Source organism: Petromyzon marinus, chromosome 8 (genome assembly GCF_048934315.1).
Source record: "Petromyzon marinus isolate PM22_M1 ecotype Great Lakes invasive population chromosome 8, UKy_Petmar_22M1.pri1.0, whole genome shotgun sequence".
In the NCBI taxonomy this organism is placed as follows: domain Eukaryota; kingdom Metazoa; phylum Chordata; class Hyperoartia; order Petromyzontiformes; family Petromyzontidae; genus Petromyzon; species Petromyzon marinus.
Window position 1 is genome coordinate 20862998 of NC_133674.1, and position 23283 is coordinate 20886280.

Below are 23283 nucleotides of genomic sequence, written 5' to 3' on the forward strand. Positions count from 1 at the left end.
TACAACATGATCATCACACACGTGATCATTACATACAACGTGATCATCACACACAACGTGATCATCACACACAACGTGATCATCACACGCAACGTGCACATACAACGTGATCATCACACACAACGTGATCATCACACAACGTGATCATCACACACAACGTGATCATCACACACAACGTGATCATCACACACAACGTAATCATCACATACAACGTGATCATCACATACAACGTAATCATCACACACAACGTGATCATCACATACAACGTGATCATCACACGCAACGTGATCATCACATACAACGTGATCATCACACACAACGTGATCATCACATATAACGTGATCATCACACACAACGTGATCATCACATACAACATGATCATCACATACAACGTGCACATACAACGTGCACATACAACGTGCACATACAACGTGATCATCACATACAACGTGCACATACAACGTGATCATCACACACAACGTGATCATCACACACAACGTGATCATCACACACAACGTGATCATCACACGCAACGTGCACATACAACGTGATCATCACACACAACTTGATCATCACACACAACGTGATCATCACACACAACGTGATCATCACACACAACGTGATAATCACACACAACGCAATCATCACATACAACGTGATCATCACATACAACGTGATCATCACACACAACGTGATCATCACATACAACGTGATCATCACACACAACGTGATCATCACATACAACGTGATCATCACACACAACGTGATCATCACATACAACGTGATCATCACACCCAACGTGATCATCACACACAACGTGATCATCACATACAACGTGATCATCACACACAACGTGATCATCACACACAACGTGATCATCACATACAACGTGATCATCACACACAACGTGATCATCACACACAGCGTGATCATCACATACAACGTGATCATCACATACAACGTGCACATACAACGTGATCTTCACATACAACGTGATCATCACTCATCTTCAACAAAATAAAAAACACCGGCTTCAAATAGGCGCTGTTCAATGCCCGTATCGTGAGCTAAATAATCGATGTTGATCCATGCTTCATTGCACCTAGAGTAATGAATGATGCCCTGTATAGCCTTGTAGATCGCTGCGGCGCGTGCTGTTAGCGAGCACCTATTAAGGCCGTAAGGTACGGCCGCATTTATCTCCCAGAGTACTGATATTTACACACCACACCGGGTGCTCATTTGGGGCTGAGTTGACCTAGGGAGGCCCTGGACCGGTTCAGATATCTCTCGCCACTGAGGTTATCTCATTAAGAGTAAATCGCAGGATCGTGATAGAGAGAGACGGCGTCAGCGAGGTCTTCATCCAGCAGTGGATTGCTCATGGCTCATGGTAATAATGATAGGCGTGACCAGGACTCGAACCCATGTTTCACGGTTTGTAGCGAGTGCGCTACGCACACCGCCGCCGCTCGCACGGAGAGTCAGCAGTCCCAGCCATTGTGCATCCTCTCTCCGCCTACAGAACGGATTGTTCCAATCCAATCCTCTCACTGCCTCTCCTCCCCTCTCTCCATTCTCTCTCCCTGCCTGCCCTCCCTCTCCCCGGCTCTCGTCCCCACCCTCTCCCACCCCCCTCTCTCGCCTTGGTTCGCTCCTCATTCCATTAAACCTGTGCACGCATCGACGCACTCGGTCCCAATCGCCTGCAGAGAGCGAGAGCGCGCCAGGGCGGGAGAGCCGGGCTGGAGAGAGCCCGGGAGAGAGCCGGGTGGGAGAGAGTCGAGTGGGAGAGAGCCGGGTGGGAGAGAGCCGAGTGGGAGAGAGCCGAGTGGGAGAGAGCCGAGTGGGAGAGAGCCGGGAGAGAGCCCGGGGAGAGCCCGGGAGAGAGCCGGGCGGGAGAGAGCCGGGAGAGCCCGGGAGAGAGCCGGGTGGGAGAGAGCGCGGAGAGAGCCCGGAGAGAGCCCGGGAGAGAGCCAGGTTGGAGAGAGCCGGGTGGGAGAGAGCCGAGTGCGAGAGTCCGGAGAGAGCCCGGGAGAGAGCCGGGTGGGAGAGAGCCGGGTGGGAGAGAGCGTGCCTGCCGAGTAAGAGAGGACCATCAGGACTGCCAGTACTGTAACCTCAGCGGTGAGTCCTCCACACCCCCCACCAGCCACTACAGCCCCCAACCACCAGACCCCCCCCGCCCCACAGCTCGCCTTCTTCCTCCTCCACCTCTACCCCCACCCCACTGTGTCCCCTCTGTGCTCCCCCGCACGCGTCTGGGCGGTGTCCGGGTGTGCGCACGAGGCGGTGAGACCGTTAGAGAGAGGGGACTGGTGAGGCAGGGAGAGAGGGGACTGGTGAGGCAGGGGACTGGTGAGGCAGGGAGAGAGGGGACTGGTGAGGCAGGGGACTGGTGAGGCAGGGAGAGAGGGGACTGGTGAGGCAGGGGACTGGTGAGGCAGGGAGACAGGGGACTGGTGAGGCAGGGAGAGAGGGGGTTGATGAGGCAGGGGACTGGTGAGGCAGGGAGAGAGGGGACTGGTGAGGCAGGGGACTGGTGAGGCAGGGAGGCAGGGGGTTGGTGAGGCAGGGAGAGAGGGGGCTGGTGAGGCAGGGAGACAGGGGACTGGTGAGGCAGGGAGACAGGGGGTTGGTGAGGCAGGGAGAGAGGGGACTGGTGAGGCAGGGAGACAGCTGACTGGTGAGGCAGGGAGACAGGAGACTGGTGAGGCAGGGAGACAGGGGACTGGTGAGGCAGGGAGACAGGGGACTGGTGAGGCAGGGAGACAGCGGACTGGTGAGGCAGGGAGACAGGAGACTGGTGAGGCAGGGAGACAGGGGGTTAGTGAGGCAGGGAGAGAGGGGACTGGTGAGGCAGGGAGAGAGGGGACTGGTGAGGCAGGGAGACAGGGGACTGGTGAGGCAGGGAGAGAGGGGACTGGTGAGGCAGGGAGACAGGGGACTGGTGAGGCAGGGAGACAGCGGGTTGATTTTTGTTTGCGCTGCGTGTTTAGGAATGAGCGCTGCTCGTTGTTGTGGTCGTTGTTGTTGTCTGTAGGTGGTGGTGGTGGATGTTGATGATGTTTGTGATAGTGATGGTTGTGATTGTGATGATGATGATGATATCTCTGCTGATAGCCGTGGTGGTGGTAACGGTGGTACCCGGTTCAGACTCAATGACCGGTTCCGGTAGCCAGAAGCCGGAAATCTCTTCCATTGGAATGTTTCGTCGTGAACGAACCGATTCGTCGTCTTTCTATTGGCAAAAGTGGTGGTTGTGGTGGTTGTAGTGATGGTCGAGATTGTGGTAGTGGTTGTGGTGGTGGTGGTGGTTGTGTTGGTAGAGAGTGGTGGTGATTGTGTTGGTATAGAGTGGTGGTGGTTGTCTTGGTGTAGAGTGGTGGTGGTTGTGTTGGTATAGAGTGGTGGTGGTTGTGTTGGTGTAGAGTGGTGGTGGTTGTGTTGGTGTAGAGTGGTGGTGGTTGTGTTGGTATAGAGTGGTGGTGGTTGTGTTGGTACAGAGTGGTGGTGGTTGTGTTGGTATAGAGTGGTGGTGGTTGTGTTGGTATAGAGTGGTGGTGGTGGTTGTGTTGGTATAGAGTGGTGGTGGTTGTGTTGGTATAGAGTGGTGGTGGTTGTGTTGGTGTACAGTGGTGGTGGTTGTGTTGGTATAGAGTGGTGGTGGTTGTGTTGGTGTAGAGTGGTGGTGGTTGTGTTGGTGTAGAGTGGTGGTGGTTGTGTTGGTACAGAGTGGTGGTGGTTGTGTTGGTATAGAGTGGTGGTGGTTGTGTTGGTATAGAGTGGTGGTGGTTGTGTTGGTATAGAGTGGTGGTGGTTGTGTTGGTATAGAGTGGTGGTGGTTGTGTTGGTGTAGAGTGGTGGTGGTTGTGTTGGTGTAGAGTGGTGGTGCTTGTGTTGGTACAGAGTGGTGGTGGTGGTTGTGTTGGTGTAGAGTGGTGGTGGTTGTGTTGGTGTAAAGTGGTGGTGGTGGTGGTTGTGTTGGTGTAGAGTGGTGGTGGTTGTGTTGGTGTAGAGTGGTGGTGGTTGTGTTGGTAGAGAGTGGTGGTGGTGGTTGTGTTGGTGTAGAGTGGTGGTGGTGGTGGTGGTTGTGTTGGTGTAGAGTGGTGGTGGTTGTTGTGTCTCGACTTGGCAGGGCTCTGACGAGCTCCTCCCCGTGACCTGGATTAGGGAGATTACAGCCTCGATCTGTCAGCACTGCCCCTCTCAGCCCTCTCAGCCCTCTCAGCCCTCTCAGCCTTCTCAGTCCTCTCAGCCCTCTCAGTCCTCTCACCCCTCTCAGCCCTCTCAGTCCTCTCCACCCCTCTCAGTCCTCTCAGCCCTCTCAGCCCTCTCAGCCCTCTCAGTCCTCTCACCCCTCTCAGCCCTCTCAGCCCTCTCAGTCCTCTCAGCCCTCTCAGTCCTCTCACCCCTCCCAGCCCTCTCAGCCCTCTCACCCCTCTCAGCCCTCTCAGCCCTCTCAGCCCTCTCAGTCCTCTCACCCCTCTCAGCCATCTCAGTCCTCTCACCCCTCTCAGCCCTCTCACCCCTCTCAGCCCTCTCAGCCCTCTCAGCCCTCTCAGTCCTCTCACCCCGCACCCACCTCACCCCTTGCACCCCCTCACCCCCCCCCCTCCACCCCCGCGGAGTGCACGCGCACGGCTGTGCACGCGCACGGCTGTGCACGCGCACGGCTGTGCACGCGCACGGCTGTGCACGCGCACGGCTGTGCACGCGCACGGCTGTGCACGCGCACGGCTGTGCACGCGCACGGCTGTGCACGCGCACGGCTGTGCACGCGCACGGCTGTGCACGCGCACGGCTGTGCACGCGCACGGCTGTGCACGCGCACGGCTGTGCACGCGCACGGCTGTGCACGCCCACGTGGTCTCGTGTTCACGTGCACGCGTGTATATGTGTATGTTAACACGCGTGTATGTGTGTTAACACGCGTGTATGTGTGTTAACACGCGTGTACGTGTGTGTCTTAACACGCGTGTATGTGTGTTAACACGCGTGTATGTGTGTTAACACGCGTGTATGTGTGTGTGTTAACACGCGTGTATGTGTGTGTGTTAACACGCGTGTATGTGTGTTAACACGCGTGTACGTGTGTGTGTTAACACGCGTGTTTGTGTGTGTGTTAACACGCGTGTATGTGTGTTAACACGCGTGTATGTGTGTTAACACGCGTGTATGTGTGTTAACACGCGTGTATGTGTGTGTGTTAACACGCGTGTATGTGTGTGTTAACACGCGTGTATGTGTGTGTGTGTGTTAACACGCGTGTATGTGTGTGTGTTAACACGCGTGTATGTGTGTGTTAACACGCGTGTATGTGTGTGTGTTAACACGCGTGTATGTGTGTGTTAACACGCGTGTATGTGTGTGTGTTAACACGCGTGTATGTGTGTGTTAACACGCGTGTTTGTGTGTGTGTGTTAACACGCGTGTATGTGTGTGTGTTAACACGCGTGTATATGTGTTAACACGTGTGTATGTGTGTTAACACGCGTGTATGTGTGTGTGTTAACACGCGTGTATGTGTGTGTGTTAACACGCGTGTATGTGTGTGTGTTAACACGCATGCATGTGTGTGTGTTAACACGCGTGTATGTGTGTGTGTTAACACGCGTGTATGTGTGTGTGTTAACACGCGTGTATGTGTGTGTGTTAACACGCGTGTATATGTGTTAACACGCGTGTATGTGTTAACACGCGTGTATGTGTGTGTGTTAACACGCGTGTATGTGTGTGTGTTAACACGCGTGTATGTGTGTGTGTTAACACGCATGTATGTGTGTGTGTTAACACACGTGTATGTGTGTGTGTTAACACGCGTGTATGTGTGTGTGTTAACACTGATGTATGTATGGGAAGCGATAGTGCAGTGGTTAGCGCACGACGCTACGAAACCCGTGACCCCATTTCGAATTCCGCTCACGGCCAACACCAGTGATGGTTACCTGAACCGGTCCCGCGTCTCCCCTAGATCGACTCAGCCTTAAATGAGTGCCTGGTGTGGTGTGTAATCATCAGCGCTGGGGAGACAAAGACGGCCGGACGTGGGGTTGGCCACCCATCCTCCCGTGTGCCGTGCCGGCCCTCATAGGTGCTGCTCGCTATAGCTGCACTTTCTTAAAGCATCTGTTAAGGCTCTAGTGGGGATCTTTGTCTTTTGTGCCAATGGCTATCTGTGTGTATGTCATTGTATATCTCTGTGTATTTGTGTATATCCGTGTGTATCCATGTGCATTTTTATATGCACCTCCGATTAGCACGGTTGGCTATGTATCTCCTCGTGTATTGTGCCAGTCTTCATAGGTACCCGCCAAAAGCACTTGCCCCAACAGTCTGTTAAGGCTATGCGGGGAATCTTTGTCTTTCTCTTGGTTGTGTAGTGGTACTGCTCCTGCTGCTGCTCTTGGTAATGATTCTGCTGCGTCTGCTGTTGTTGATGATGATGGTGTTGATACTGATGTTGATGATGATGGTGTTGATGACTGTGTTGGTGTGGATACGATTTTGCTGCTGATTACTGCTGATGATGTGTATGTGGGATGCTGCTGCTGATGATCATGTCATTGGCGATAATAATATTGATGGTGATTCTGTTGGTGATGGTATAATGTAGCGATGATGCTGAGGATGAGGATACTACTGCTTCTGGTGACGTAGTTGCTGCTAATGATGACGATGCTGATGATGACACTATGTATGTTGAACTTCATTCGCACAGTACGATGACGACGTTGTTGTTGATAATGTTTACAATGATGATGTATTACTCAATTGGGATGAGACATAGCAACTATGGCCCCCTGACTGGCACACTAATCCACGTTTTCAGGTCAGTGACCGAGTCGCGCTGTGCCCACCTGGGACATCTGCCACTGGGGGTGCCCTTTACAACATGTTTCAGATGAGAGATGTCAGCGCTCTGATACGCCCTGGTGGAGATGAGGGCCTGCTTGATAAAAATAAATCATTGTCATTATGATGAAAGCGATGCCGCTGCTGATGCTGCTGCTGATGATAATCATGATGAATCAACTGCTGATGATATTGCCGATGCTGCAGAAACAGATGATGATGATGCTGATAACGGTGCTGCTGCTGCTGCTTTGATTTTGCTACTGCAACAACTAATGCTGATCATGAAATACGATGCTGCTGATGATTCGTAAGATATTGATTTTGCTGCTGCAGAAGCTGATAATGATGCTGCTGGTAATTATGATGTTGCTGCTGATGATGATATTGCTTCTGCTGCAACAGATGATGATGATGATAACGATGCTGTTGTTAATGCTGCTGCTGTTCTTGATAAACATATTACATCTGCTGCAGTATCCGAGAATTGTGATGAAGCTGCTGCTCATTAGCAGCTGTTGCTGCTGATGATGCTTCTGCTGCTGAGGTATCTGATGATTATGATGTAGCTGCTGCTAGTTGTATTGCTTATGCTGTTGCAACAGCAGCAGATGATAATGTGATAACAATGCTGCTGCTCATGCTGCTGTTGGTGATATGCTACAGCTGTAGAAACTGATGATGATAACGATGCTGCTGCTGATGCTAACCATGATGCTACTGCTGAAGATGATGATGTTAATTGTTCATCAGCGGTTGAAAAGATGTGTCTGTCCTGCTTCCCGCATCAAGAGGGCGTTATGGGATTACGAGTGATGGATTAGGTGGATGAGAGCTCACGCCATAAATCGGTGCGGTGACACTGTTCCCCTACTCGTGTCCATGGCCATCATGGTACCTGCAGTGTCAGAATCCGAAACGTTATTTAGACTGCAGGAGGAATCCGATGAGCTATGAAGCTATTTTCACAGATGTCCAGTAATTGGTGTGGGTGATGTCGATGACGATGTTGTTGATGTTGCTACCATTGTTAAAGTTGATGTCATCATCTCTCTCGTTGTTGATGTTTTCTTGATAATGTTCATACTTTTGTTTGTGATGTCCTTTGTTGATAATATTGACGTTGTGATTGCTGTTGTTCACGCTGTTTATTCCCTTGTTGATGTTTTTGTCGGTTACGTTGTTGTGTTGTTGCTGTGTTGTGGCATGCGGGGAAAAGGGGGGCAGAGCCCCGCCACAACCCTCCACATTCCCCACTGCCGACCCCTCCTGAGCCCCCTCCTCGCCCCCGTTCAGTTCATGGGCCAGGCCAGAAGTCTGTGCCACCTATGGTAGTAAACCTTTAGTTGTACACAATCGTGTCTACCGCTCATCGGAGTCAATTACTTGGCACCCCCACTCGTTTCACGTGGTTATCTCATCATTCATTGGCCACACGAATAAACTGGAACCTGCCCAGCTCTGCATAGTGCGCCTTGCTTAGCTCATGGGCTCATCGGGCAGGGGCTATGGGGAGGGGGGGTATTAGTTAGTGGCCTTTGGGATATCGAATGTGTAGGCGGGCGGTGCAATTGCACCTGGGCCGGAGGGGTCCAGGCCGCGGGCTACGAAGAGGTGGGGGCCGGGGGAGGGAAGGGGGAGTAGAGATTGGACCGGTGGTGAGCCCATGGCATTCTCAGGAATAGGGTCCAAGCCCACCACGCTACGCCGCTGCTATGTACATCTCTACACGTTCGTCTAACACTGCCTTCGCCGTGTAGCTCATTGATTTCTCGTCTGATTGAAGCAGCGCCGCCGCCAATTGAGCGTTGGAGTCGCATGGGAATCGGGATGACGCGACGTGACCCATCGTGCTCGCCCTGAAGTTGGAAGCGACCGCACGGGGGCGACCATGAGCGACTCCCCGTTGCCTCTCGAGGGGGGCCCCGCCGCCTCGCCGAGCCCCCCGCGCTCCCCACGTAGCCCCAGCGGTGGCGCGTCCCCCCTCTCGGGGGGTTCCGCCGCTTCCTCCTCCTTCTACCGCGCTCGCTTCGAGGAGCTCTGCAGCGCCTTCGCTGCGGCGGCGGAGGCGACGGCGGGAGCAGCAGCAGCAGGAGGAGCAGCAGCAGGAGGAGCAGCAGCAGCAGGAGGAGGAGCAGCAGCAGGAGGAGGAGAGCGCAGCGGGGTGACTCCGCGACCCTCCGCGGAGCGCGTGGTATCTTCCTGCTCATCCTCCCCGGGCCCCCTACGTCTCCCCGCCGATCCCGCCGCTTCGGGGTCCGGGTTGTGGCCGCCGTCGGGTCGCGGCAGGCGGTTGCGAGACGCACGCAGCAGCAGCAGCAGCACAACAACCACCGCCACCATCACCACGAAGTCCTTACACCGGGAGCGCGCCGGCACCAGCGCCACGTCCTCCTGCTCTGTCGTGAGCATCAGCTACGTGGAGCGGAGCCGCGCCGTCTTCACCCCTCTCGGAGGGCCCAGGGGCTCGGCCATCTCCTCCCCGGACTCCGCCGCAGTTTCCGTCGTCTCCCTGGGGTCGCCCCCTCCCCCTGCGAGTCCCGAGGGACGCGGGGGGCCGTGGGGGGTCCGCGGGGAGGAGCGCCTCGCCTCCTTCACGGCGCGAGTCTCGCGCCTGCCCCGGCCCGCGTCGCTGCGCGCGGGGAGCGGAGCGGAGCAGGAGGAGGGGGAGAGGGAGGAGCGCGGGACCCCGGGTGTCAGGGGACCTGACAGCAGCGTCCTGGGCAGCCCGGCACGGTCGGACTCGGCCACGGTAAGGGCAATGGTGATCGGCAAGACCCCGTTGCTTTGGTATAGGGGTAACGGGTTCGGAGATAGCGCTTGAGGTGTTGTTATGGATCGGGATAAGGTAACAGCTTGGGTTCATAATGCGAGGGTTAGGCTCTGGTCATAGCCCCCCCCCCCCCCCCCACGTCCCCACCACCCCCCTCTCTTTAAGATTTGGTTTCTAGTTCGATCAAATGTATACAGGAATAGAAAACAAGACGTCCGGATGCGGTACCAGGGACAGCGCTCTCCACTCGAGTCGCAATTGTTCCCGACCACGTGACGAACTCGGCTGCGTGTGCCGCCTGCTCTCGGTACTGCGCCGGTGTCAGGGGACATGTCCCGTCAGGGAAAGTGGAACAGAGGTGTTGGTGTACAGAGGCATTAACGGAGGAGTGTTTAGCCGAAGTCACCGATGATGATGATAACGACTATGTGTATAGCGCCGTAACGTGGCAAGCCATCGTAAGGGCGCTGAACAAACGGCAATGGCATTTTAGCCATGAGTCCAGAGATGTGGTGTCTATTGTGAATATTGAAAGGTGAGTGCTGAGTGGGTTTTAATGACGGCACACGACAGCGTGGTTAGCATAGGCCCCCGAGCGCAGCAAGTTGACCGGTCATCTGCGACTGCACACACAAAACAAAATTCATTGCATTAATTTGGTTCTGCACTTAATTTTCCAAATGTCAGCTCAGAGCACGAATGCAGTAAATGTGACAGCGGTGGGATGAGGATTGCTCTTTGTCGCGGGGTGGTCGATGTGGGAGTGCTGCCCGATACTGTGTGGCCACAGAGGTCGCTCTCTGTGAGCCGCTTCAGTGGGCCGTTCCCTAACGCGAAGGGCTTTCACTGGTCTGCCAGAGAAGCGAATTCACTCTCCGTCTCGTGATGTGAAACTTTGTGCAGTGCTTTCAAATTCTCATGTGACGCACGTGTTTTTTTTGCCCTGATTGCTCGTTGCTTCAACTCCCGTACTTCATTTGTTTAGCTTTTGTCATATTTGTGACCCACGTCCCTCTTGCAAATAAGAGCTGTCTGTGCGTGACTGAGTGGGTGCTTATATTTGCATACATCGTGTGGGGAGTGGTGGGCGCAGCGGTTAGCGTTCGGTTCCCGGTCACAGCCAGCACCAGTGACGATTATCTGAACCGGCCATCGGCCTCCCCCAGATCGACTCAGCCTCAAATGAGTAGCTGGTGCAGTATGTAGTAAACATCGCCAAAGGCGGCCGGGCGTGGTGCTGGCAACCCACTCCTCATTTGTCGTTTCGGTCTTCATAGGTGCTAGCAAACAGCACTTGCCCCTACAGTGTGTTAAGACGATACGGGGGGTCGTTGTCGTTGCATGTTCAGTATTTACGAACGTAATGCATGGGTTATGCACTGAGCAGGCACACTGCACTAGGAATTGGCACACCCAAGTTCGATTCCTGCTCACGGCTAATGCCAGTGACGAATTTCCGAACCATTCCTGGGCCTCCCCGAAATCGACTCAACTTGAAATGTCAAGATCATCATTTGAGGTTACATTGGTCACGATTGTTTGTTTTCGACGTACTGTGTGGAGCGCTATGTTGACATAACAAATTTTGTTTGTATAATTGTCAGGAAGTGCGTGTGTATATGTTTACCCATGTTGCTATAGATGCTCGCGAACAGCGCTTGCCCCAAAAGTCTGTTAGGGCTATACGGGGGATCTTTGTCTCGTCTTTGTACGCTGTTGGAAGCGTTCGTCGTGACTAGCGGATGACCTCACGAGCCCGGGCCTCTTGAGCCCGAATCTTCGGCCACGGATAACGGCGGCGAATATATGAACCGGTCCCCGAGCCCCCGCTAGGTCGACTCAGCCTCAACTGGGTATACTTCCTGGTGCAACTAAAATTTCGTCTCAATTCCCTCAATTCTATTGAAGCCGACACGCGGGGTCTTTATATATTTTATATATTTTATGAATGTACATGCCTGTGATTTTCGTAGCGTGTATTAATCATGCAACTCGGTATGTGAGTGCGTGTATGCATGTTTACGTGTCCTGTGTACGTATATATCAGGTCGAGAACTCGTGTATGTGCGTACGTACGTGGTCTATCGCATGCGTCCTGTAGGTATGCGTACGCGAGACAAACACAGACGCTACAGCGCGTCGCTCTCCACCACCTCACAACTTCACACGGCAAGGGAACACGGGACCACAGAATCGGGTTGGGGGGGGGGGGCACGGAGCTATAGGGGTCACCGGAAGGGGAACATGGGGACGCAGAGACAGAGGGATCACTTGAGTGGGAAATACGGGGGGTGGGGGAGGTATTGGCTCGGGGATACAGGGACCCAGGGGATCTCTGGGAAGAAAGGAGAGGGGCAGGGGTGTCCTGCGCGTGTGGGTAGAGAGGGAGGGAGGGAGACACGCGGACGACAAGAGGACAAGAGTCTGCAGGATCCGGGTTGTGAGAGGGAGGCTGCCGCTGCCATCGGGGTGGGGGTTGGGGTGGCGATGGCGACGTGAGGATGTGGAGGGGGAGCAGGAGGAGGCGAGGGTTGAAAGGAGACGAGGTAGAAGCGGTCGAGCCGTCTCTGTTGGGCGGGCAGTGTCTCTCGCCTGACCTCTCACCCACGCACTTCGTTCGCCTGTTTGTGGGTTACCCCTGCTGCCGCACCTGCAGTCCAACTGGGGTCTTGTTGTTGTTGTCGTCTGGAGCCGGGTAAGCAGGACGGACGACACACACACATAGACACAGATATATGCACACGTACACAGACACACGGACACCGACACTATCGACACACACCATAGACACAGATACAAACACAAATACACATTAATTATCTGCAGCCTTAACAGACTGGGATAATACTCGTGACGAGCACTCGTTAAGGACGAGACGGAGTCGGTGGCCAGCACCACCTCCGGCCGCCTTTGTCTCTCGAGTGGCGATGTTTACACATCGCACCAGGCACTCATTTGAGGCTGAGTCGACCTAAGGGAGGCCCAGGACTGATTCAGATATTGGCCACTTTTATTGGTCGTGAGCGTGTGTGTTCACATGTTTATGTAAATGTATAATTGTGAAATGTAATTTGTGTAAGGTGCCCGTGTGTGTGTATGTACGCCAGCGTGTATTTGTATTTTTGAGACGCGAGCAGAACTTACATTTCTGGTTCTCTCGAGAAAGAATAGGATTCGTGGGATATTGTGTACGTGTGTGTGTTGTATCATTAATGGGCAATCAGAATGACGTAAAATAATGTACAGCTCCGTTGTCAATCCGCTGCTGCCTGACCATACTTCACCACTCTGGTGGGTGCGGGTTGTGTGTGTTTGTGTATACATACGTGTGTCGTGGAGAGCGGTGGTGTAATGATTAGCGCCCTGCGCTACGAACACAGTGACCAGAGTTCGATTCCTACTGACGATCAATAACCGTGGCGAATATTTGAACCGGTCTTGAGCCTCACCCCCTAGCCTAGGTCGACTCAGCCTTAAATGAGTACCTAGTGCAGCGTGTAAACATCAGCACTGGGGAGAGAAAGGCGGCTGGGCGTGGCGTTGGCCATCCACCTCGTGTGCCGTGCCGGCCTTCATAGGCGCTCGCTAGCAGCACTTGCCCCAACAGTCTGTTCGAGGCTAAAAAGGGGATCTTTGTTTTGTATCCTATGCATGTGTGTATATGAGCAGGTGGGACAGTGGTTAGCGCACAGAGCTAGTGTACTAACCCGGCCACATGAGTTATATTACCATCAATAGCACGTGATATCTGAACCGGTCCTGAACCGCCTGCTCTTGGTCGACTCAACCTTAAAATGAGTGTGGAGTGCATGGGGAGGCCAAGGCGGCAGGATGTGGTGTTGGTCACACAACCACCTCGTGCGCCGTGTCAGAACTTGTACGGACAGTCGACAAAGACACACGGAATATGTTTGATAAAACACGGAATATGTTTTATAAATTGGCTCCTGAACCTGTGGGCGGTGGCCCTGAACAAGCATTCCCCGCTTGTCGCAGAGGCTCGCAGTTCGAATCCAAAATGCCGCCCTGGTTATTACTGAGGGTAAACCTTGACTTAAAGCTTTCGTGACTGCAGGAATTCATATTCTTTGGGTCTTTCGGTAAAGTCATGTAGATAGGTTCAAAGAAAATAACAAAAACTACGACGTTTCGATCGCAACACAAGCGGTCGTCAGCAGGAAACGTCGTAATTTTTGTTATTTTCTTTGACCCAAAGAGTAAGTATTACTGGGGGTGTCTGAATAAGTAGCGCCACGCGCCGCGTGCTTCGCTCCGTTACAGATCCCCCGACGTCATTCGAAGTTAGTCGGCCATTGCGTGCCGGCACCGTGGGCCACATTTGCCAAATTCGAAAAAATTGCAAAGCAAATCGCTCATTTGGGATGATTACACACGGAGCAACATCGCCATGTCCTGTGGAACTACTGCAGAAGACGTGTTTGTGTGGCACAGCAGCACCTTCCTTCTCGATAGCCCTGAGCTATAGGAACGACACCGCCACAGTAGCCAATGTGGCTAACTTGCTATCAACTATTTTCTGTCAACTACTTTGGATCAACTACTTGCTGTCAACTCCTTGTTATCAACTACACGTGTATCGTAGCTACATCTATGGGTAGCATGGGGCTCTAGGAAGAGCAGATCCACGGATGCGACAGGCCTCGACTGCACACACGTTGCTGTAAAGGTCACCAAGAAGGAAGCGATGGCGAGGAGTGAGTGACTGAGCGAGTGGTGGCATGAACGGCATTGTCCGTGATGAGACGCGAGGGCCGAGGCCGGCTGGGAGGCATGGTTGGAGCCCCACGCACGTGATTCATGGAAACTGCTTCGTCGGGGTTCTTCAAGGAACGCCTGCGTGAGCGATTCCAGAATCTAACCAGGGGACGAGCCAGATGGACCAAATGGGCCTACATCTCTCGCTTGTAATGTTGCGTATGCTCTTATGAATGACCTCTTGACCTTTAATACCTCCCAGGCCACCCCAAAGATCTGACTTGGGGGGCGGGGAGGGCAACGCGCGGGTCAAGTGGGAGAGCAGGTGGGCGGTCGCTGCGATTCATTGCGAAGGAGGCAGGGAGGGAGGGGGGGCAGAGACGCCCACACCTGTAGATTCATCGACACCGTCAGCTTATCAAGTTTCACGCGCACATCGCGGTTAAACCCGTTCCTCGACTCGAGGCAACCCGAGCCGTTCCATAAACATTGGGGAGGTGGGGGGGGGGCAATTATCTCTCTCGTGGGCGGAAATAATGACGAGGCGTTAGCGACACAGCGGGCCTGGGACTGTGGGGGGCGGAGAGGAGGGAGGGGGGGAGTCGAGCATTGAGCAATTAGACGAATATTGATGGTTTGACAGAGAGATAGAGAGAGATAGAGAATTATAATCACGGTAATTTACAGTCCCGTGCCAATCTACTACCGGCTGAAGGCCTCCTCGTGCTGTGTGGCCCGTGGGGGGCAGAGGAGACCAAACTTCCACACGCGACACCACCGCTCCCCACTGTGCACACAACGACAAAGATGCTCTGTACAGCCTTAACAGGCTGTTGAGGCTCTACGCGAGCGCCCATGAAGGCAGGGGCGGTTCAAATAACCGCTACTGTCATTGTTCGTAAGCTGGAATTGAACTCGGGTCGACGGGTCGTAGTGCAGTGCTAACCGCTCGACGACCGCTCCTCACACACAAATACACAGACACACGCGTGAACACAACCCGACACATTATACATATCCCACATCGGAAATCGAACTCAGATACCTGGGGGTGTGGGGGGGTTGATTGTGCAACGCGCTAACCACTAAGTCCAATAAAGCCGGACATTCTAATTCTGCAACCTCCCACCTACCCGCACCTCTTCCTCCCCCCCCCCCCCCCCGTGCAGCAGACGGAGCGATTCTCGCCGCCGCACTCCGATCCGTCTCCCCGCGCGTCGCGACTCGCCCAGGCCAGACACGACTTCTTCTTCGGCAGCTCCCAGCCGGAGACGCACGGTACGGGGCGCACGGCCAGGCAGGGCAGCGTGGGGCAGGGCAGGGATGGGTCAGGCTCGGGGTGCATCCGGGACACATACCCAGGGCCCAGAACTCCGGAGGGCTCAATGGAAAGCGCGGTGACATTTTGACTGTGTTGGTATTCACCGTCGCGCTGCTGCTGCTGTTTAGCCCCTGTACATGAATCATCCCCCTCCTTCACCTCCTCCCGTCCCTCTCTCAAAGCCTCGCCTCTTCTCCACTGCCCATTCTCTCCCTCTTCACTCCCCTCGCCACTCCACTCCTAATCGTCCTTCCCCTATAGCCCTTTCGTGATCCCTAATTACCCCGCTATCTCTGTCACTCGTTCCTTAATCCTTGTAGCACGCGCCTGCCATCTACATCATTCCATTCTGTCATCGTTTAGTAAGCCATGTCGTGCGCCTTGAGTGAAGAAAGCACTCTATATAAATATACAATTAAATTGGATTAAACCACGCGTCCGTTGTTCGACACGATCTCCGACGTTTCACTCAACGTGTCGGGACCTGAGTGAGTTTCCCCGATAAGCTCCATCAGCACCGTGGACCGAAACGTCGGACAACTTGACGAACAAAACGCGGTGCAACCCGGAAATGCACGCGTCTAGAAGAGCTGTGCGTTACGCTTCGTATTTTGATTCTGCAGGCAAGTGAGTGCCTATTAATTTTAATCTGCACAATGTAAACAATGCTGCCATTGTTGGGAGTGTGTCGCAGCGAGGTTTGGCCGTTTGCAATGATGTTTCCCGTTATTTACCGTGCAGCGTGAGCATCGTTCATGCAAATTGCATCTCACAATCGCCGAGGAAGCACAGACAAAGCTGAAAGTTTGCAACCAGGCGAGCTGGCGCTACCCACAATTTCCCAAGTTCTGCGGCCCTCTATATATTACGATTTTACCAGACAATTAGTGAGTGTTCATACATGTGGGAGGAAACCGGAGCACCCGGAGCAACAGCCACGTGTGTGAGAGGGGCGAGACTCTAACCCCGTGCAGAAGGGACAGATGGAGTCCGCACGTTGCTGTACCGTCATAACCTGGCGAGCCAGGGTATGGCGCCTTCCTGAATTTTCCGCCAGCGCGAGATTACGGGCGTGCGGGGCAGGGTCCGGAGGAGGGGATGAGGCCTCTATAAGAGACGAGGTTCTCTGTTTCGCAGTTCACTTTGACTTGCACTCTCATTTCCTGTTTAAACCTCAATAGATCCATTCCCCTCCACGGCAGGTTCTGCTCCGTGACTGATTTTAACCAATAGAGGGCCCCCTTTGCACCACAGAGACATGGCCATGGCACGGCATTTGAATTGAATGAAGCAAAATTAAGGTAAAAACAACCTAACTTATCTTGATTCGTTTCGTGTACCGTCATCAGTGACCACTCGGTTTCATCACAACCCAGCCTATGTGTGTCTATGCGTGTTTACGTAAGTCTATGGGTTTCCATGTCAGTCCACGGTTTATCTGTTGTATGTGTGTCTCAATGTATATGTCGATGTCTATAAGTAAGTCTAAGGGTCTCTATCATAATCATTGGTGACCTGGCCAAGACTATGAACTCGCTACACTTGAGAACTTGGCTCAATCACAGTTGATCAGCTGCCTATGACCTCTGACCTCTGAGTCTAACCCAGCCTTACCACTGCAAACACGGAGCTTTCTCCATCCTCTCGACCTCTCCTCTCTCTCGAACGACGCAAATTCGTTGTCGCATTCCTCAGCCTCTCCTCCGGGTCGTCATGGTGACGTTGCCATGGCGACAGCGCGGGTGATGGACGGAGGAGGAGCCAGAGCCAACCGCAGCAACAACAACCGCAACAGCAGCGGTAGCAGCAGCAGCGGCGGCAGCAGCAGCAGCAGTGACGACGACGATGGTGGAAACCACACAGCCCTGGCAGCAGCGGCAGGATCCAGAATCCCCAGCAATGGAGTCGGGAACCCGGCGAGAAACCCGGAGAAAATAAAACCGAGCAAAACTTTCCCTGCCGCCACCGCCGCCACCGGGGCCCAGAGGAAGGCACGGAGTGAGGTGACGAGGGCGCGGATGGGGCGGAGCGGCGCTGGCGACGAGGATGAAGACGATGACGACGATGATGATGATTCGTTCGTGGAGCAAGCTCTCTTTAACGGCGGAGGACCGGGGTATGTAGCGTGGACAGGGGTACATAGCGTGGACAGGGTGACGTAGCGTGGACAGGGGTACGTAGCGTGGACAGGGTGACGTAGCGTGGACAGGGGTACGTAGCGTGGACAGGGAGACGTAGCGTGGACAGGGAGACGTAGCGTGGACAGGGGGACGTAGCGTGGACAGGGGTACGAAGCGTGGACAGGGTGACGTAGCGTGGACAGGGAGACGTAGCGTGGACAGGGAGACGTAGCGTGGACAGGGGGACGTAGCGTGGACAGGGGTACGTAGCGTGGACAGGGGTACGAAGCGTGGACAGGGGGACGAAGCGTGGACAGGGAGACGTAGCGTGGACAGGGGGACGTAGCGTAGACAGGGGGACGTAGCGTGGACAGGGGTACGAAGCGTGGACAGGGGGACGAAGCGTGGACAGGGGGACGAAGCGTGGACAGGGAGACGTAGCGTAGACAGGGAGACGTAGCGTGGACATGGATAGGTAGCAAGGGCTTCAGCTATACTCCTTGAGCATTCGATAAATGTTTGTTTTTAAACCTGCATTCCTGAGAAACTCAAACATCAGGTGAGGGAGAGGAAATCGTATATATAATCGAAGTATTAATAATAATAATTACCTCGATATCCAGGAGAGCCACGCTGAGTGGCAGGGTTCATATTTGTAAGATGTTTTCAGACAATGACTGATGAGTTTATTTTATATACGTGGAGAGGACACTGGAGCACCGCGCATTGCGCGCAGGGGCAACGCTTTATCCTCGCAAAGATGGAAACAGATGGCGATCAGTCCACTTGCTGCACCATGTGTATGCATGTTGTACTTCTTTTACAACGTGCGTAGCCAACCGTGCGAATCAGAGAAGGGAGTTTCACGACATCTGTGTGTGATCCACTAACCCTCGCTGCTGCTGCTGCCTCCACAGTGCTGGGCTACGAACAGCGACGTGCAGCGGCGTAGCCGCCGCCACCACCGACCGGAAGATTTATTTAATATTTCACTCTCCGCTCCTCATTGGTTTCCAATTGTGATGTAGCATTCATGTCACGATAGGAGTACATTCCCATGAAGGCGATCCTTGGAGCGAGCAGTGCATCACCGTGTGTGTGAGGAGAACAACCCTGACTGGTTATATTGGCAGAGTTTTTTGTAAAGTTGCTTCAATAAGAGTTGAGCCGTTTAAATGTCACCCAGCTGCCGTTTACCCGATCGATCAACGCGAAATCACGTGACAGGATCTTGAGGTCAACACGTGTTACTGTCTCGGGACCCCTCTTCACCTTCCAGGGATTGGGGGGCTGGCAAGGTGGGGCAGGGTTCCCCGGGCTTCAGAGCCGAGGGGGGTGCTCAGGAGGGAGGGGGCATCTTCAAAAAGACCTCAGATTCTGACGAGGACGTCCAGTGGCAGTTTCCAACAGCGACGTTTCGGTTGACGCTGCCGCCCTCTCACCTGCGTAACCCTCCCTGCCCCCCCCCCCACCCTGGTCGACGCGACAACCAGGCTGCCGCCGCGTGGCGAGGCCGCCCGCCCTACGGCGGCGGCGTTCGCTGCTGTCGCGTCCCCGGGCCGCGCAAGCCTCGCCTCGCTGCAGGACGCCTTCAGCCGCGACTTCGAGGAGATCGTGGAGGCGCAGCGGAACCGCGCCGCCTCGTGCCTCAGCCTCAGCTCCCTCGACAGCTTCGCGTCGCCGCCATCCACGCGCCGCGCCGCGGGCTTCCCCCGCGCGGGTCCCGCAGGGGGCGCGGCTTGGGCGCCCCCCGGGCCGCCGGCTACGAGCGGCCACGGCTCGCGGACGGGGGCCTCTGCAGCGGCGGCGGCGGCGAGCGGCGATGCCGGGGCGGCCGCGTGTAACGGGTCGTACGGCGACGGAGGAGCGGAGGGGGGGGCCCGAGGAGTGGCTAAGCGTGGGGCCGGGAGCACGCCCTGCAGGTGCTGTGGGTGCGATCGGGGGGGGGCAGGGGACGATTGGTAGATTCGTTCGGTGGGTTGATTGACACCGAATGTTTAAGCGCGCCATGCGCGCGTCGAGTGTGCGTGAGAGCGAGAGTCGATGGGTTGAGTCGTCTGTGTTGTTGTTGTGGTGGTGGTACGGGTTTGTTTATGCACGTGCCCTTGTCTATGTCGCTATTTTACATGTGTGCATGTGTGCGTGTGTGTGTATGTGTGTGCGTATCTGTGTGTATCTCTGTGTGGGGCATTCGTGCAAGTATGTGTCTGTGTATCTACCTACGGGGAGGGATAGCGAAATTGTTAGTGCGCTGCGCTACGAACCTGGCGACCCGAATTCGATTCCCGCTCAAGGCCAAAACCAGTGACGTTTATCTGAACCGGTCCTGGGCCCTCCCCTAGGTTGACTCAGCCTCAAATGAGTACCTGGTGCGGTGTGTAAACATCGCCACTGGGGAGACAAAGGCGGTCGGGCGTGGTGCTAGGCACCCACCCCCTCGTGTACCATGCCGGCCTTCACAGGTTCTACTCGCTAACAGCACTTGCCCCAAGAGTATGTTTAGGCTATACGGGAGATCTTTGTCCTTGTGTATCTGTGTGGCGTGTTTGAGATGGGGGCGGTGGTACATTGGGTTAGCTCACTGCATTACAAATCAAGTGACTTCAGTTCGATTACAGCCAAGATTAACATCACAATGGCAAGTGGTATTTTAACTTATCCCGCTCCCCGACCCCTCTATGTCGACTCAGCCTTACAATCAGCAGCAGATGCGGTGTGTAAACGCCAGGACTCACGGTGAGACAAAGGAGCCCGGGCGTGCTGCAAGGCTTACACGACGTGGTAGCATTGTTCAGGCCTTAATGGATACGTCTTCATTTTCAGCACTTGCCTCGACAATCGCTTTAGGCTATACGGGGGAGTTTTGTCTTTGGAAATCGAGTTTAGGTTGCTTCCTGGAATCCCACAAAGCCTTCAGGGGGACGCTGCAGTAGCCACGCCTCGCGACGAATGTTCTAAATTTAAACACAGAAACAAGTGGGCAGCCCTCCATCAATCCAAATAACAAAATCACTCAACACATTTTCGTCACTCGCACTGTGGCCTTAAAAATAACAAGTATATAATCGGCGACGTTTCGGGCAATGACCATTCTTCACAGCGCATAGAGAGGCCACAGAGGTCGAGTTTAATGTGCAATCCTAAAGGGCCATTGCCTAACACGTCGCCTGTTGTATTCTTGTCTTGTTAAGGCCAAGGTGTTCTTTGAGGATGTCTTGAGTGTGTTTTTATTTGTGCACCACTGCCCAACGCAGCAGCAGCAGCAACGTCACAAAATAATCTCGTTATCGACCCAGCACTGGATGAAGGCCTTCCCACGCCGTGCCGATCCCGGGGCGGTTGGTGTTTGGCGAACTTCACCGCGCTCCTCAGTGCAGCTCAGTGTGAAGGTGGTACCCAGAGATGGTTCAGATATCGCTCGCCACTGATGTTAGCCGTGGCGTATAACAGATCCCGGGTCACGAGGTTCCCAGCACATTGCGCTAATCACTGCGCTGTGACCTGGGGTCGGCTCTGAGTCCATCAGCCATTCGGCCTTTGAGACAAATGTTTTCTAACAGCATTTGTTTAAGCAAGCCAAACCCTGGACCGGCTTTGCCAGCAGAGTCCGGCCTGTTAAACAAATGCTGCTGCTTCGTTGTCTGGCGTAGGGGGGTAGAGCCGTCCACGAGCGGGTGAGTTAGGGTCGATGATTTGTGTCTATGCGCTCGAGCGGTGACCCACAGCAGCTGTGGTGAGAGAGCACTGCGTGGTGAACCCGGTGACATGAGTTCGCTTCCAAAACCTGCAACTGTACTGTCCAGCATCGTCAAGTATGGTCAACACAATTATCCTCGAGACACACACAAACATTCAAAACAGTTGTTTAAGGCGATACTGTGGCCTTTAAAGGAAACACAATAGGCCACGTTTCGGGAAATGGCCCTTATTCATGGCACATGGGAATGATTTCTTCCCGCAGTGTATTTCGTGCTTGATGAAGGGATGTAGCTCACAAGCGACGGGAACGCCGTCGCATCACCGCCTGCCGCGCTTTCTCGTTTGTCCGGCCTCTGTCTTCTGACTCCAAACCCCGCGGGGGGGGAGAAGAGAGACGCCCACCAGCGGGGAGCGGTGCTTCATCATCACTCGCTCTGATCTCTCAACAACGCCTCCCACGCTCCACACCACGCCAGCTGCCGTGCATCATCATCCTTACCATCATCATCATTCTCTTTATTATCGTCAACGTCGTACTTGATATATCATCATTATTACCATCATTATAATCATAGTCGTCGTCTGCAAACGATTACTTGTGGACCACCCACATGCACACGCGCACACACTTTGATGCACACGCACACACGACCAAACGCGCACACACAGACACCCTCCCACTCACCCACACACGCATATTCCCACACCCCCACACACACTCGTATACATATGTGAACAAATGTAGACAAACGCCCACGCATCCTCACACACTCACATATGCACACCCCCACACACATCACCCAATCAAAGACAAGGATCCCCATCCCATATCGCCTTGAACACACCGTTGAGGCAAGTAATGTGAGCAGCAAGAACTACGCAGGTCGTTACAACACGCGAGAGAGGGTAGGTGGCCAGGACCATGCCCGACCGTCTTTGTCTCCTCACAATGCTGATGTTTACACACCGCAAGCGGGTACTCATTTATGGCTGAGTCGCCCTAGGGGGAAGTCACCGATGTTGGCCGTGAGCTGCAATCGGACTCGGGTCGCTGGTTCTCAGCGCAGTGCGCTAACCACTATACCACCGCTCCACACATGCGTACGCACACACACCCGCACACACCCATCCACACCCATCCACGCTTAACCCACGCACACTTCACTCGCCCCCCGTAGTCCTGGCAAGCTGCGCGACCTCCACGCGATCCTGGAGCGTGTCGAGGGAGGCGGCGGCGCGGCCGAGCTGGAGGGCCCGGGGACGCTGGCGAACGGCGATGGGGGGGGCGAGGGGGGCCCGGGGGGCCCTCAGGACCCTGAGGGCTCGCGCGGGTCGCCGACCCAGGCCGCACGGCGCCTCGCAGCCAAACTCTTCCACCTGGAAGGAGTGCGGCGCTCCGACGTCGCCAAACACCTGGGCAAGAAGTGAGTGGGGCGGCAGGGGGCTCAACCCTCCAGTCACCGTTCTCTTGCGAGGGTTGGTCCCGATGTGAGGGTTGAACCCGATGCGATTGTGGATTCTGAGTTTCGCTCTTCAGAGAGTACTCGTGTCTCGGTGCGCGCGTGCCCCTCAGTAACGAGTCGTCTCGTCTCGTGGCCGAGGAGTATTTGCGGTTCTTTGACTTCACGGGACTCACTCTGGACCAAGCGCTGAGGTGAGTGCATTAGGCACAATAACAATATTGCTATTTTGTTGGGAAACTTTTGCTGAGTATAAAAACTATTTTTCAGGAGGGTACTGCTTCCTTCTCGCTCCTCCTCCCTTGCTGTTCTTCTCTCCCTCTAACTCCCCTGCTCCCT

General features: G+C 54.5%; 1 protein-coding gene across 5 annotated transcripts in view; it reads left to right on the top strand.

The window, feature by feature from the left end:
* The first annotated feature begins 1635 nt into the window (after positions 1–1635).
* LOC116940367 (uncharacterized) overlaps positions 1636–23283 on the top strand; it is a 51015-nt gene continuing 29367 nt past the window's right edge. The window contains exons 1-7 of one of the 5 annotated variants that reach the window (XM_076065763.1): positions 1636–2127; positions 8642–9607; positions 15514–15622; positions 17361–17781; positions 19279–19707; positions 22663–22908; positions 23058–23138. In XM_076065763.1, the coding sequence (XP_075921878.1) occupies positions 8747–9607; positions 15514–15622; positions 17361–17781; positions 19279–19707; positions 22663–22908; positions 23058–23138 (2147 nt within the window). In that variant the 5' untranslated portion in view covers positions 1636–2127; positions 8642–8746. Of the gene's footprint in view, positions 2128–2203; positions 2293–4900; positions 9608–15513; positions 15623–17360; positions 17782–19278; positions 19708–22662; positions 22909–23057; positions 23139–23283 lie in introns of those variants that run through there. The other 4 variants (XM_076065762.1, XM_076065765.1, XM_076065764.1 and 1 more) reach the window with 4 other exon arrangements.